General features: G+C 38.8%; 3 protein-coding genes across 3 annotated transcripts; all 3 read left to right on the top strand.

The window, feature by feature from the left end:
• The first annotated feature begins 3722 nt into the window (after positions 1 to 3722).
• On the top strand, positions 3723 to 7442 carry LOC125586979 (probable ubiquitin-conjugating enzyme E2 25). The gene is made up of 6 exons (XM_048757012.1): positions 3723 to 3886; positions 4466 to 4591; positions 4675 to 5352; positions 5442 to 5505; positions 5627 to 6081; positions 6186 to 7442. The coding sequence occupies exons 1-6, from the start codon at positions 3827 to 3829 to the stop codon at positions 6435 to 6437; spliced, it is 1635 nt and encodes a 544-aa protein (XP_048612969.1). The 5' UTR covers positions 3723 to 3826; the 3' UTR covers positions 6438 to 7442.
• On the top strand, positions 6893 to 7442 carry LOC125586981. Its single transcript, XM_048757014.1, has one exon. The coding sequence runs from the start codon at positions 6893 to 6895 to the stop codon at positions 7319 to 7321; it is 429 nt and encodes a 142-aa protein (XP_048612971.1). The 3' UTR covers positions 7322 to 7442.
• Positions 7443 to 7986: 544 nt separating this feature from the next.
• LOC125586980 (thioredoxin M4, chloroplastic) lies at positions 7987 to 9422 on the top strand. Its single transcript, XM_048757013.1, has 2 exons — positions 7987 to 8388; positions 8957 to 9422. The coding sequence occupies exons 1-2, from the start codon at positions 8130 to 8132 to the stop codon at positions 9274 to 9276; spliced, it is 579 nt and encodes a 192-aa protein (XP_048612970.1). The 5' UTR covers positions 7987 to 8129; the 3' UTR covers positions 9277 to 9422.
• Positions 9423 to 14180: the final 4758 nt, after the last annotated feature.

Raw genomic sequence — 14180 nt, 5'->3', positions numbered from 1 at the left:
TTTCGGAGAACTCTCTCTTACAAATGTTTTCTCTCTTTGTTTTCTGATGTGGGATGATTACAAATGGTGCCAAGCACCCCTATTTATACAAGTGGAGGAGCACACTCCAACAAGTTCTAAATTTCTCTAAATTATTATTTATTTCAAAATATCTAACTCCATAACTTTCTCTCTTCTTCTACACAATTCTTCTTCTACACACTTCTTCATCCTTCTCCATTTTTCTCTACATATCTCTTCTTCTTGGGCTCTTGGGTTATAAACTTGATTAGTTATTATTCTTGGGCTAATGAGGAAACCCAACATTGCTGTAGAATCTAGTGTTTCACTGCATGAATTGGAACGAGTAGATGATATGAGATGAGAAGTTAAAGATATTGCGATTTACACGGGATATAACTGATTACTTTCTTCTTCCTATGATCACGGGATGTGAAGATATGCTCCCAAATACGTGTTAAATTGTACAGATCTATATACTTAGAGCATCATTAACCCTAGAACTCCATTAAGATTTCTTAATGACTATTTAAGTATTAAACGAGACACCAACATTTTTTTGCTCCAATACTAATCTCTTAATTAAGGGTTCTTAAAAAAAAATTATTAAACATTGTTTTATTAAAAATAAAATTTATTTATTAAATAAACATAGTAAAAGATAACATTTTAAACATATATTTAAAATAAAAACATAAAACAAAGATTAATAAAATAAACGAGAATAATTTGAAAGAAGCAGCTGAGCTTAGTTGTTATCTTCGTCACCTCCAAATTTACGGTATATATGTTCAACAAAATCATTTTTCAGTTGTTGATGCATTTGTCTATCACGAATTCTAGTTCGAACACCCATCATATTGACGATATTGTAGGGATCTGTAGAATACGTGAGATCGACATGTGAACTTTCGTTATCTTCTCTTTATTGGAACTCTGAAACATCAAATGGAGTATGATACACGCTATCATAATCTTCCCAATTTTGACTTTATTCCCAAAAGTACCGGATTTTTAACAATGGCAAAGCGAGCTTGCAAGACTCCAAAAGCACGCTCGACATCTTTTCGGACAGCTTCTTGATGTTGAGCAAATAAAACCGCTTTCGGCCCATGTGGTATTGAAATATATTGGATAAAAGTTGACCAACACCATCGATTTCTAACACATTCAACACACTACACGTTCGTTCTCTATCTAACCATTACACAACCATAGTCTATTTATTACCTAACACAACCATTATCTAACACTAACCAAAACATTTATTACCAACGATTCAATTGATTGCAAGCAAGAATCAAAATCAACATCAATCGCAACAAAATCAAAAAGCACCAACGAATATAAACAATGCTTTATTCAATAGAACAGATTAAAGAAAAATGTTTTACATGTATGAACAATCGAATGCGTTTTGTCTGACGAACATGGATCATGCCTCTTCGTCCATCCATCTAAAGCCAACAAAGACAAAAACAAAAGCAAAAAAATCAGAGGATTTATATATTAGATTCACGCATAAGAAGAAGGATAACAATCTAAAGACATGCATAATAGAAAGATTCAAACATAATCACATGTGAACATAACTTTGCCTTTCGATTCGACTGAGCATCAACAGTCGCCGTTTTCTTCGTCTATGAGAGCCACCAGGAGAGATCGGTCGCTGTTTTCCTTCGTCGAGGCGAGCCACCAAGAGAGAGGTCGACGTTTCCTTCATCGACGAGATCCACCGAAGAGAGAGGTCGTAATTTTCCTTCGTCGAAGAGATCCACCGAAGAGAGAGGTCACTGTTCCTTCGTCGACGAGATCAACCGAGACGTCGCCATGTCCTCGGAGATAGCCACCGAAAGGGAGAGAAATCGCCACTTCGTGGTCGAGAGGAGAGCAACAGAGGGAGAGAGAAACAAATGAATGAAAGAGACGACGAAACTCGCCACTTCCGCTCTACCCAATCACATATTGCCACGTGGCCTTTAAAAGCCATGCTTTCCTTCTCTTAATTAAGAGCCGTGCCTTGCGTTTATTTCATTTTTTTCTTTTCTTTTAATACCTAATTAAACTAACAAACCCACTTAAGAAACTGGGTTAATGATGCTCTTATCTTCTAAAATTGTTGATATGTGGCCCGTTTTTTATCACGTAAACGGACCACGGTCAACAGTTTTAATAGGTTCGTTTAGGCCTTCAGGCTTCAACCCCATTTTAACATTTTTTGCTTCAATTAGTTAGTTGAACGAGCTGGCGAATGAAAAGCTAATCAAGTCAGTACTTCAGTAAGCTCGTGGTTGAATGTCAAGGCCTCAAGGGTTTTACTATTTGATTTGTAATGTATAAAAGAACACACCCAGCTATCAAACATTGTTTTTTAATATAATTTAGCTTGCGTTGTAGAACAGCTACATGAATACATTAGCTTGCGTAGTTGGAGTCCAAGTTAATCAGTATCATTTGTCTAGTTGAAATATTCAAAAAAGAAAGATTCCAAAGGATATGTATGGTTTGAAAGTGGTGCTCAGGCTATATACCTTTTCCCCAAATTCAACTTTCCCCAATAGTACTCAAATACAATCATTAGAGGTCGATTTATCCAATGATACATGAATAATAAGATAGTTTAAGAGTTTTCTTTTTATGGTAAAACAAGATTAGAAATTCCAACTGGATTTGAAACGCACTTTAGACCATCTCATATTTATTCGTGATCCAAAAGAAGAACCTCCGCTATTTTTATTAGGTTATGAGATCATTCATAAATGGGCCTCATCGTTTCTGATCGTCGTTAGATTATCAATAAAGTAAAAAGAATATATTCAGGCTCAACTCCTTTCAAAAGCCCAATAAAATCTTGGTCTTTTGAATTTATTTTTTCAAAGAAATCAGAAATTAGTTTTATCAAAATTTAGTTTTACCTTTTTTCTGATCAGTGAAATCTATTCCAAATATATTATAATTATTATTTAAGATATGTTATGATCTAATTATTATTTAAGATATGTTATGATCTAAATACACATAAATTCAATTTAAATTTAGAAAATGACATGTCATACAAACATTAATATTTTTAATTAATAGTATATTTTATCATTTATCACAACTTTCTATTAGTGGTTTTATCAATTAAGATTATTTACTGGTTTTATTATTTTCAAAAATGAAATTAATTATACTAGTATTTATCTTACTTCTTTTCTAAAACTAAAATGTATATACTTTATAAGTTTAAAATAATGATCCAATAAATCAGTTTCTTTTCATGTATCTAGAAGACTAGAGCTCTAGATTATGATTTCTTCCCAAAATATTTACTACTATTAAATCTTCTCATTTGATTTGCTATGATTAATCTGTTATTGGACCAAAAAGTTGGAAATCAGTAGAAGAGTTCCTGTCCGTTGGATTTTTGCCTTTGTCCAAGTCATCAACCGTGTTGTGTTGTGTAATCTCGGTTCATTTCCGCTACTACACAAGAGACTATCCCATAACCGTCGTCTTATCACTGTTAATATCGCCATGTCATTATAAAATAATATTAAAACCGTCCGGTAAAAACTGGGGCCCATCTTCGTAGACTTTACATATTGACTTGTTGAAAAATTTAAAAAAAAAACGTACAATAATAAAGCAATTATTAAAAAGGCTTTTTTTTTAATTAAGATTGGTAAGTGTTGAGAGAGCAAATCCGACTTGTGTGGGTATATAATACGGCGCCAAGGCAAAACTCTTTTTCTTTCTCTGATCGCTTTCTTCTTCACTAAGTTCGAGGATAATTCTCTCTCGTTTCCGTTGTTTTTTCTCGAGGCAAGTTCAATTGTGTTCAATGGAGCCCGAGATCGCTCATCCTGTTGCTTCATGCTCGATAACTCTAACGCCGAACAAGGTGAATGCTTTTATCAAATTGAATTTTCACCGATTTATCTGGGTTGTCTAGACAGTAAAATCTGTTTTAACCGTGTTACCCCAAATTCACTCGCATGCCCAAAGAAGTTGAATTGATTTGGGTTATTGTGTATTCTCTCTCTCTCTCTCTCTCTGGGTGACGTGCGATCATCATCGCCTTAGGGTTTTCTAAAGTGATCACGTCTGTTTGCTGTTGGATTGGTTCTGATCGTGATTTTGAGGGTTGAAGGATCGTGTTTTGTCGTTTTCTTGTTCTGATCACTAGTAACCGTAATTCACTTCTGTGAAGTTTACTGAGTTGTTGTTATGCAATGTGACACTTGTGTTTTGGTTCTAACTTCTAAGATTCCTTCTCTGATTGCGCTGCTTTTTTTTTTTTGTATGCATAGTTAATGGTCCATACTCATCATATGTATTGTAAAGCTTGAGCTTTCTTTTTTTTTTTTTCTTTTTTTGCTCAACTTTTACTTGGTAATTTCTGTGTAGTTAATGTTCATACTCGTATGGATATTATGTTATCTTACTAGAGATTCTTCGTGGATATTTCATTATCTTGTAGGCACCAACTTCAGATGTTAATGGTGTGGAGGAGCAATATGATATGCAAAACGGTGGTGGTGTTGATAATAAGAACAAAGGGAAGGCTATACAATTGGAATCACAATCTGACGATGAGCAGCCTGAGGTAAGTGTTTTTGATTCTTTCCCATATTATTAAGTATTGTGCTAACTTCTAAACGCTGACATTGTTTTAATCTATTACCATAGGGATCTGCTAGCGATTGTTATGATCCTGGATCCTCTCCACTGTCAGATAGTTTGCTAGACCCTGACTCTTTGGTATACGAAGACGACGATGACTATTCTGATCATTATGCCTATGGGATAGAGGATGAGATCGAGGATGATCATGCAGATGACTACGTCTCCGAGTATCAAGCCCTTTTTGATGCCAAGGAGAAGGAAATCCCAGCTGGTGTGGAGGTGGCCATGGATTGGCTTCCAAGTTCGGAAACTGCTAAACCAAGTGGAAGCAGCAGCAGCTCCAAGAAAGCAACAACAGGAAGTGGAATCTATTTAACTCCAAACAATGCTTACGCATTGCCACAAAAAATCCATGGTTTCCATTACTCTGGACCGGCTTTGAAGTATTCTTCCACTCATCTTGGGCCTAAGACTGATCCTGGCACCGTGATGGGAGAGGCCCCGGTTCCGGCTCCAGCTTCTTCTGGTTTATCGCTTCAGATGTCCAAAAAAAATCCAGGATATTTGGGTTTTGCTAGCACTCGGCCTCACGTGGAAGAGGTTATCTCAGCTCCAAATACTTACACAGTTAAGAGAAACGTGGAGGATTATCTTGGCAAGTACTTGTTTTTCAAGAAGTTTGACATCGTTGAAGATCTTGTGGACCACCATTATGCTGCCAAGGGAACAACTTCCAAACAGGTTGCAATAAGTTAACTATTATTCTTGAGAATGTTTTTTTTTTCCTTTTCCAAAAACTGAGTATTATTACGTTGTCCTACTTTCTTCAGCATTCCAAGGAATGGGCCAAAAGGATCCAAGAAGAGTGGAAAATTCTTGAGAATGATTTGCCAGGTTAACTAGTGTCTTTTTTTTTTCTCTTTTTCTTTCAGGTTAACTAGTATTGATATAGACACTCTTATAGTGCTTAACGTTAGCAACTTCCTTACATTCTTTTTGTTTCTTATTACAACAGAGCAGACGATATTTGTGAGAGCGTATGAGTCGAGGATGGATCTTTTGAGGGCTGTAATTGTTGGAGCCGATGGAACTCCCTATCATGACGGTCTCTTCTTTTTCGATATCTTCTTCCCTGATACATACCCTTCTGGCCCACCGATGGTTCATTACCACTCTGGTGGGCTAAGAATCAACCCGAATCTGTACAATAGTGGGAAAGTGTGTCTGAGTCTTCTCGGGACTTGGAGTGGTGTCCAGACGGAGAAGTGGATCCCCAATGAGTCTACAATGCTGCAGGTTCTTGTCTCAATCCAAGGACTAATCTTGAACCAAAAACCTTTTTTCAACGAACCTGGGTACGAGAGAATGGCTGGTTCTCTATCCGGGGAGTGCCAATCTAACGCTTACAGCGAGAAGATATTCTTACTTTCTCTCAAGACGATGGTTTACAACATGAGGAGACCACCCAAGGTAAACAAACACAAAACTAAAACCTCATACATTTTACACTGTTTGAAGAAAAAACTTGAGATTAATTGATGTGGTGGGGTTTTGAATTAAAAAAAAATGGACAGTATTTTGAAGACTTCGCGTATGGGCATTTCCTCAGCTCTGCTCACGACGTGTTGAAAGCATGTAATGCTTATAGAAACGGAGCTCCAGTGGCGTCTTTGGTGAGGGGAAATGTTAAAGGAGGGGAAGAGAGTAGCGAGAGATGCTCCGAGTCGTTCAAGAAAGATGTGGGTGCCTTCGTGGACACGCTTTTGTTGAAGGAGTTCATTCTTCTAGGCGTCCTTGGTCTCGAACCAGAAAAAGAAGAAGACTAACCCTCAGAGATTAGCACAAGCAGTAGCAGTAGCAGACCACCAAATAGAGTGTAGTTTCTTCAAATTGAACTCCATTGCTTCCTTCTCTTCTTATTTTTTTTTTTTTTTAATATTTTTCTTGACTTTAATCTCTCTGAAAAACAGAACAGGACTTGGTTGATCCTCTTTTTTTCACTTAAATATGACATTAGTCTTTTACTGAGAAGTCCTCTCATTTGTACAGTTTTGCCTTGCTCAAAGTTTTCAGAGCTAGTAGCTTGAGTTTAAAAAGTCAACTACAGAAGGTTTTTGTACTAGACACGTGTATGTCCACGTGGCAGTCTACGCAAATAATTTTCTGGATTAGCTTCATCAGACCATACACGTGTACTCTAACGAAAAACCCTAAACCCTTTCCCTCTGGGTATATTACTAGCCGTCACTGTCACACACACACGAACACTAAACGATCAAATATGGCTTCAGCTTCATCATCGGCCGCGAGGTTACTCATCCGCGACGGGAAATCAGTGGCGAGTTTACTCTTCCGTGGACGTGCAGCAGCCAATCTCACGGAGAACACTGGACCGGCCATTCGGTCTCTGCTTCTGTTAAACCAGACGGTGGTGCCTAGTCAATACCCGGTTTTCTCTGAAACATTTCCGGTTACGCAACCCGGTTTGGGTTCCTGCTTCGTTCAGGAGGAGGCTGTTTCGGAGAGAAGAGGGAAAATGGAAACGGGTCAGGGAAAGCGTGTGGTGAACAACGGGGGCAGCTCTTCCTCGGAGGAGGAGGAGACAGATTTTGATGAGGAAGAGTTTGATGATATTGATATGGACGATGATGTAGAGTTTGACGAAGAAGAAGATGAGGAGGACGAGCAGATAGTGAAGAAGAAGAAGTAAAAAGACTCTCAGTTCTTTGCAAAATGCTTTATCCGTTGCTTTTTCGTGAGATTAATGTATTAGACTTAGACATAATTAAATGTTTCTTGATGAAATAAAGATTTCCGTTTTAAAATAACGATTTCTTCTCTTTAGCAGAAAAAGAAAAAACGATTTCTTTCTATTGTGATGCCATGCTCTGTTGTGTGTGTACTTTGTATGTTGTTAACCGGAGACTACTATAACAAACGGTCTTTGAGATGTTAAATGCTCTTAGTGCCGAGAAGAAAACGAGGTTTATTCATGGTTTGAATGTCAAACCAGATGCTGCTGCAGATATTGTGGAGCTATCCACATCATTCAAGTCCATAGTTCTTGGTTGGCTATGGACATCTATCACTTCGCTTATTCGTTCCATCGTTTCTTTTAGCATCTTCGGAAAAATTAATTAGGAGATTTTTGGTGTGTAACAAAGTTGTGATAAAGCTAAGTGCGCGAAAGCAAAAAGAAACCTGTTTTATGAAGCTCATGCCCGTTGACAAAAAAAAAAAATGAGTGAAGCTCATGCCAAAACCGGGTTGGTACATGCTGTTTTAACCGGAATCGGTTTTGTAAAATAGCCGGTCAAAAAATTGATGGTTAGTCCTAGAAAAACGGTGCCGTTATAGCATAGGACAAAGGATAACGTGGCGGAAAAAAAAAATCGAAAAAGAATTTATCCAGAACAACACATGGCATATGTGTGTGCTATCGGTTTCTCGGGACATTCATATCAAACAGCCAACCAAAACCAAACATCTCTCTCTCTCTCTCTCTCTAGCTGCTTTCAATGGCTTCCTTGCTCGATTCCGTCACCGTTACCCGCGTGTTTTCTCTTCCGATCACTTCCTCGATTTCACCTGCTTCAAAGGTTCCGTCAATCTCTGCCCGGAGGATTTCTCCCGTTCCGGAATTCAGAGGTTTGAAAGCTTCCTGGAGGAGTTCGGTGACTCAGTCAGCGAGTCTTGGTACGAATCTCGGATCCCGATTCGCTCGTGGTGGTAGAATCGTCTGCGAGGCTCAGGACACCACTGCCGCCGCCGTCGAAGGTATACAACTCAACTTTTTTATTTTTAACCTCCTCTTATTCTGTGTAAAAATAAATTCTCCGTTTGTGATATATCTGAAGCTGTCTGGTCATAAACTGATGGTAAAACTGTTAACTATTACGTTGACATAGTCATTCCATCATACACGAACTAGTCGAACTTCTTCAAACACATGACTGAATAATCCATGGCTGTCCTGAGATTTTGGGACTATATACAATTTAATTTTAAAAAAAAAAAATTAGATTTGGGAAGCTATAGATAATTAATAATAATTTTAATAAAATTTTGTTTTAGACAATTTTGAAACCCTCTTAAAATTTTGTTTGGGAGCTGTAAGACAATGTTTTACTTACCTGGCCTTGGATTATACAAAAACCGAAGGCACTATGACTCCCTTTCAGCATATTGTTCAATATAACTCGAAAACAAGAATCATATGGTTCCTTGGGTGAGGCAATTAATAATGCAGTATTAGCAAATAGCAACTCTCTCTCTCTCTCTCTCTCTCATTCAGTCACCTTTGAGAGATATCTAACTTAACCGGTTTGTTTTTTTGATGATGCAGTACCAAACATCTCTGACTCAGAATGGCAAACACAGGTTCTCGAGTCAGATGTACCAGTATTGGTCGAGTTTTGGGCACCGTGGTGTGGACCTTGCCGTATGATTCACCCCATTGTTGACCAACTGGCCAGGGATTTCGCAGGCAAGTTCAAATTCTACAAAATCAACACCGACGAGAGCCCAAACACAGCCAACCGTTACGGGATACGCAGCGTTCCTACCGTGATCATATTCAAAGACGGTGAGAAGAAAGACAGTATCATCGGAGCTGTCCCTAAAGAGACGTTGGAGAAAACTATAGAAAGATTCGTGGTCGAGTAACTAAACAAAAACAAAATTTCACTCTTTATTATCACTCATGTCTTCTGCGTTGTATAATTCTTCTTAAGGTCTCTTTTGACTATTTATGTTTCCATGCGTCCACTATGTATTGTTTAGTATTATAAAAAAAAATGAATAACGAACAATAATAACTCCACCGACGCCATTAACGGATGAGAAGCACAACTCCATGTGGAACCACATGCCATTGTTCTTCCTAAGCTCTAATTCACCGTACAACCTATATACATACATAACTTTTTTGAGTATGTGAGGATTCCGTACTGTTTCATTCTGTGTACTGCATAGGACTTTATAGTAATGCCACGCGGGTTTATGTCCATATATTATATTATATTATATGTGTTTCGACTTTCGATTTCTAATCCAATTATGTAAGTCTGTATACTTTGTGCCATGACATGTATTTTTATATAGTAAACGGTGATGATAAAACGCGTTCGTTTTCTGATTATATCAACTGGATGATGCATCTAATCTTTTGGATATTACATGGCAATATGTCATCTAAGTCCAAATTTTCGCGAACTTGCATTAATTGAAATAATAGACTAAAACGTTGGAAAATATATTTTGAATTAAACAATTAGATATGAAAAACTCTGATAGCAGTTGACAATTGAAAATTGAATCCTGAAAATATCTAAATATACAGCTAGCTAGATCTCCTATATGATCGTCAACTATGCTAAATTGCTAATCTTAATTTCATTAACACATGTTTTTCTCTTTTCTGAAAGATCCTAACCAACTGTGCCAATCTTTTCTACATATTATCGTGTTACGCATATTGGTATCTTGTAGTAAAAACTAAAAATTTGTTAATGAACATATGATAGTATCGAAAGGCATATTACCGTAAGAGGAGGGGTAAAGAAGCAAAGGAAGAGAGTGAGGAAGTAACAGAAGAGGAGGGAAAAGAAGAAGAATAAAAGAAACCTTTGGATTGAAAGAGAGTATTTGCAGTTATTCATTTCATACTGTTAGATGATATTAAATAAGGAGTAGAGTGTTCATTTGAAAGGTATGCTTTTGTATGTGATTGTAGAGAGACGATATGAGTCTTCTGTTTCCAGTCGCTATGAGACTGTCGATGATGATGAACTCGTGATGAGAGTGATTCATTGTTGAGATACAAAGCTGTAAACACTTCTTCATTCTTATTCAATACACGAGTTTGGGATTTACAAGTAATAGATAACTTCAGTCTATCATTGGTGCGGCGAAACTTGATCGAGCTCACGTGTAACGGCATTGATGGAAGATACGAGGATCGGAGTTGAATCGGAGGCGACGACGACCTTCGGGATGCAGAAAGAGACGGTTTGGCGCCGAATGGAAGATGAAATCGAGTACATGCGAATCGGTTGCGATAAGCTTGCGCGAGCTGACAAAGCTACTTCGGAGCGTCTTGGATCGTTGGAGAATCAAATCGCGACGATGGGATCGGAATCAGCGGTCAGATTGGGAGCATTGGAGAGTCAGATGTCCTCGATAACGGCCACACTAGCTCGAATCGAAGCTAGTTCTGAGATCAATCAACGGCCTGGCAAAGGGATTGCGTCTTCTTCAATGGATCATCATGATCAGGTACCGATCGCAATTTCAGATCTGGATCAAACTCATTTAGGTTATCGGGGAATCCACAATGCGTTAACAAATCGAGATAAGATGTTGAGAAAAGTGGATTTGCCTGTGTTTGCTGGTCCTTTGCCATTTGACTGGATTTCCAGGGTGGAGAGGTTCTTCAGAATTGGTAACTATGACGAAGAGGATAAATTACAGTTGGTATCATTGAGCTTGGAGGGTCCTGTTCTCAATTGGTTCAACGGAGAAATGCTCAGTGATCCATTTCTGAGTTGGGCTCAGTTTACAGAAAGGATGTTAGAGAGATTTGCTGGTCCAATTGATAATGATCTTGCAGCGAGATTGTTCTGTCTACAACAAGAAGGCGACATTGTAGACTATGTCAACGAGTTTGAGGCTCTGAGAAATCAAGTAACAGGAATTGATGAGAAAAATTTGATAAAGGTTTTCTTCAATGGATTGAAACCAGAGGTAATCAGAATGAAGGAACCAGTGGGTTTAACGAATCATAAACTAGCAGTGTTGAAGATGCAGAAAACTACTTTCTGCAAGGTGATTGGATCAGCGGCAGGAGGTGACATTCAAAAAGCATATTAGCGCCAATCACATAATGTTAAAACTGCAAGTTTCACTCCAAAGCAAAGCGGCGATCAACCACGGCTAGAAGCTGGAGCTAACAAAGAAAATTTACCACCACAACGAAACACATTGAGACCAAGGAAACAATATTCGGATGCAGAACTTGACCGTATGAGAAAAGAGAAGATCTGTTTCAAATGCAAAGCTCCTTGGTCTCCAGCTCACAGAATGGAATGTCCAAATAGAATGCTAAGAGTACTTACAGTGATCAACGGATTAGAGCTTGAGGTTCTTGATTCAAACGAAGAGGAAGATCAACAAGAACAACAGAATCCGCAAGTACTACACACGTTATCACTGAATTCTTATTTGGGCATTGACTCTCCGAAGACTACGAAGATGAGAGGTTTTATAAATAACAGAGAGGTGATTGTCATGCTTGATAGCGGAGCATCACACAACTTCATCTCACCTGAGGTTGTGGACAACTTACGACTGAAAGTTTATGCTGACAGTAGCTTGGACGTGTTGTTGGGTAATGGAGTGACTGTGAATGCAATGGGAGTATGCAGATCAGTTTCATTCCAACTAAATCAAACCAACTTCACAAGTGACTTCATCTCTCTTGAACTGGGGAATGTAGATGTGATACTTGGTATTCAATGGCTTGAAACCTTAGGCATTTGCGAAGTGGACTGGAAGGAGCAGGTCCTTTTGTTTGTCTATGAAGGAAACAAAGTGACCTTGTTAGGCGAGAAAGAGCTACACGGCACGAACTTCTCTTTCAAGTCATTGAAACCGGTCTATACAAGCTGCAAGATAGGAAGGGAAGTGCTTCTTGCTTCTTCTATAGCAACATCTCCATTTCCAGAAGTTCGTTTGCAATTCTCCCAAATACTCCAGGAGTTTGTTGATGTGTTCGCAGTACCAACTGCCTTACCACCATTTCGTGGACAAGAACACGCAATCAACTTACAACCAGGAGTATCTTCAGTATCTGTTCGACCTTATCGGTATCCTCATGCCAGCAAGGTGGCTATGGAACAAATGGTGAATGATATGTTATCTACGGGCATCATACGACCAAGCACCAGTCCTTTCTCCAGCCCTGTACTACTAGTGAAGAAGAAGGATGGTTCTCTACGTTTTTGCGTGGACTACAGGGCTTTGAACAGAGTAACCGTGTTAGACAAGTACCCTATTCCTGTCATAGACCAGTTACTCGACGAGTTACATGGGGCTACGGTCTTTACAAAGCTTGATCTACGCTCAGGCTATCACCAAATACGGATGGTGGAAGCAGACATTCATAAGACAGCGTTCCGGACAGTGGAAGGACATTACGAGTTCCTGGTCATGCCATTTGGTTTGACCAACGCTCCAGCCACTTTTCAGGCACTCATGAACAAGGTGTTTAAACCATTCCTCCGCCGTTTTGTCTTTGTGTTCTTTGATGATATATTGATCTATAGCAAGAATCAGTCAGATCACGAGAATCATCTAAGACAAGTGTTAGAAGTGCTGAGGGAGCAGAATTTATATGCTAATCAAAAGAAATGCACGTTTGCAGTACCGAGTGTGGAATACTTAGGCCATATAATATCAGCTAATGGCGTAGCTACTGATTCTGCAAAGACTAATGCTATGAATATATGGCCTATACCCAAGGTGGTTAAGCAGTTGAGAGGATTCCTTGGGTTAACTGGATATTATCGGAAGTTTATAAGAGATTATGGAAGTATTGCTCGTCCTTTGACCACACTGCTGAAGAAGGATCAGTTCTCTTGGCCTACTGAAGCTCAACAAGCTTTTGAAAAGTTGAAACATGCAATGGTAACGGCACCAGTACTTGCGTTACCAGACTTCAGTCAAGTTTTTGTGATCGAATCAGACGCCTCAGGATTCGGGTTAGGCGCTGTGCTTATGCAGAACAAGAGGCCCATCGCTTTCTTTAGCCATGCTCTGACAGCACAGGAGCAACTGAAACCAGCTTATGAAAGAGAACTGATGGCTATCGTGATGGCAGTGAGAAAGTGGAAACACTATCTACTTGGTAGAAAGTTTCATGTTCACACGGATCAGCGGAGCTTGAAGTTTTTGTTGGAGCAAAAAGAGGTAAATTTGGAGTATCAAAAGTGGTTAACAAAGCTATTGGGATTTGACTTTGACATCTTCTATAAACCGGGACCGGAAAACAAGGCAGCAGATGGCTTGTCTCGGAGTATGTCTATCTCTTCACTGTTACTATCATTGACAGTCCCTACAGCTTTACAATGGGAAGATTTGTATAAGGAAATACAAGACGATACGAAGTTAAGCACAATGGTCATGCAGATTCAGAAAGGAGAATTGCACTCTAAGAAGTATACAGTGATAGAAGGGAGATTGTGGTCAAAGAAAAGATTGGTGATTCTTAAGACTTCAAAATACATTTCAGTGATATTGCGAGAGGCTCATGACAGTAAATTCGGTAGTCATTCAGGTGTTTTGAAAACTTTGAAGAGAGTTCAGTGTTCGTTTTATTGGACTGGAATGTACAAGCAGGTGCAGGAGTATGTGGCGGCTTGTGGTATTTGCCAAACACATAAACATTCAACTCTATCTCCAGCCGGTTTGCTTCAACCATTACCGATTCCAGAGATGATTTGGGAAGACATCAATATGGACTTCATTGAGGGGCTTCCGAGGTCTAATGGTTATAACAGCATATTGGTGGT

Source organism: Brassica napus, chromosome C5 (assembly GCF_020379485.1).
Source record: "Brassica napus cultivar Da-Ae chromosome C5, Da-Ae, whole genome shotgun sequence".
Lineage (NCBI taxonomy): Eukaryota > Viridiplantae > Streptophyta > Magnoliopsida > Brassicales > Brassicaceae > Brassica > Brassica napus.
This window is presented reverse-complemented; position numbering and strand designations above follow the sequence as displayed.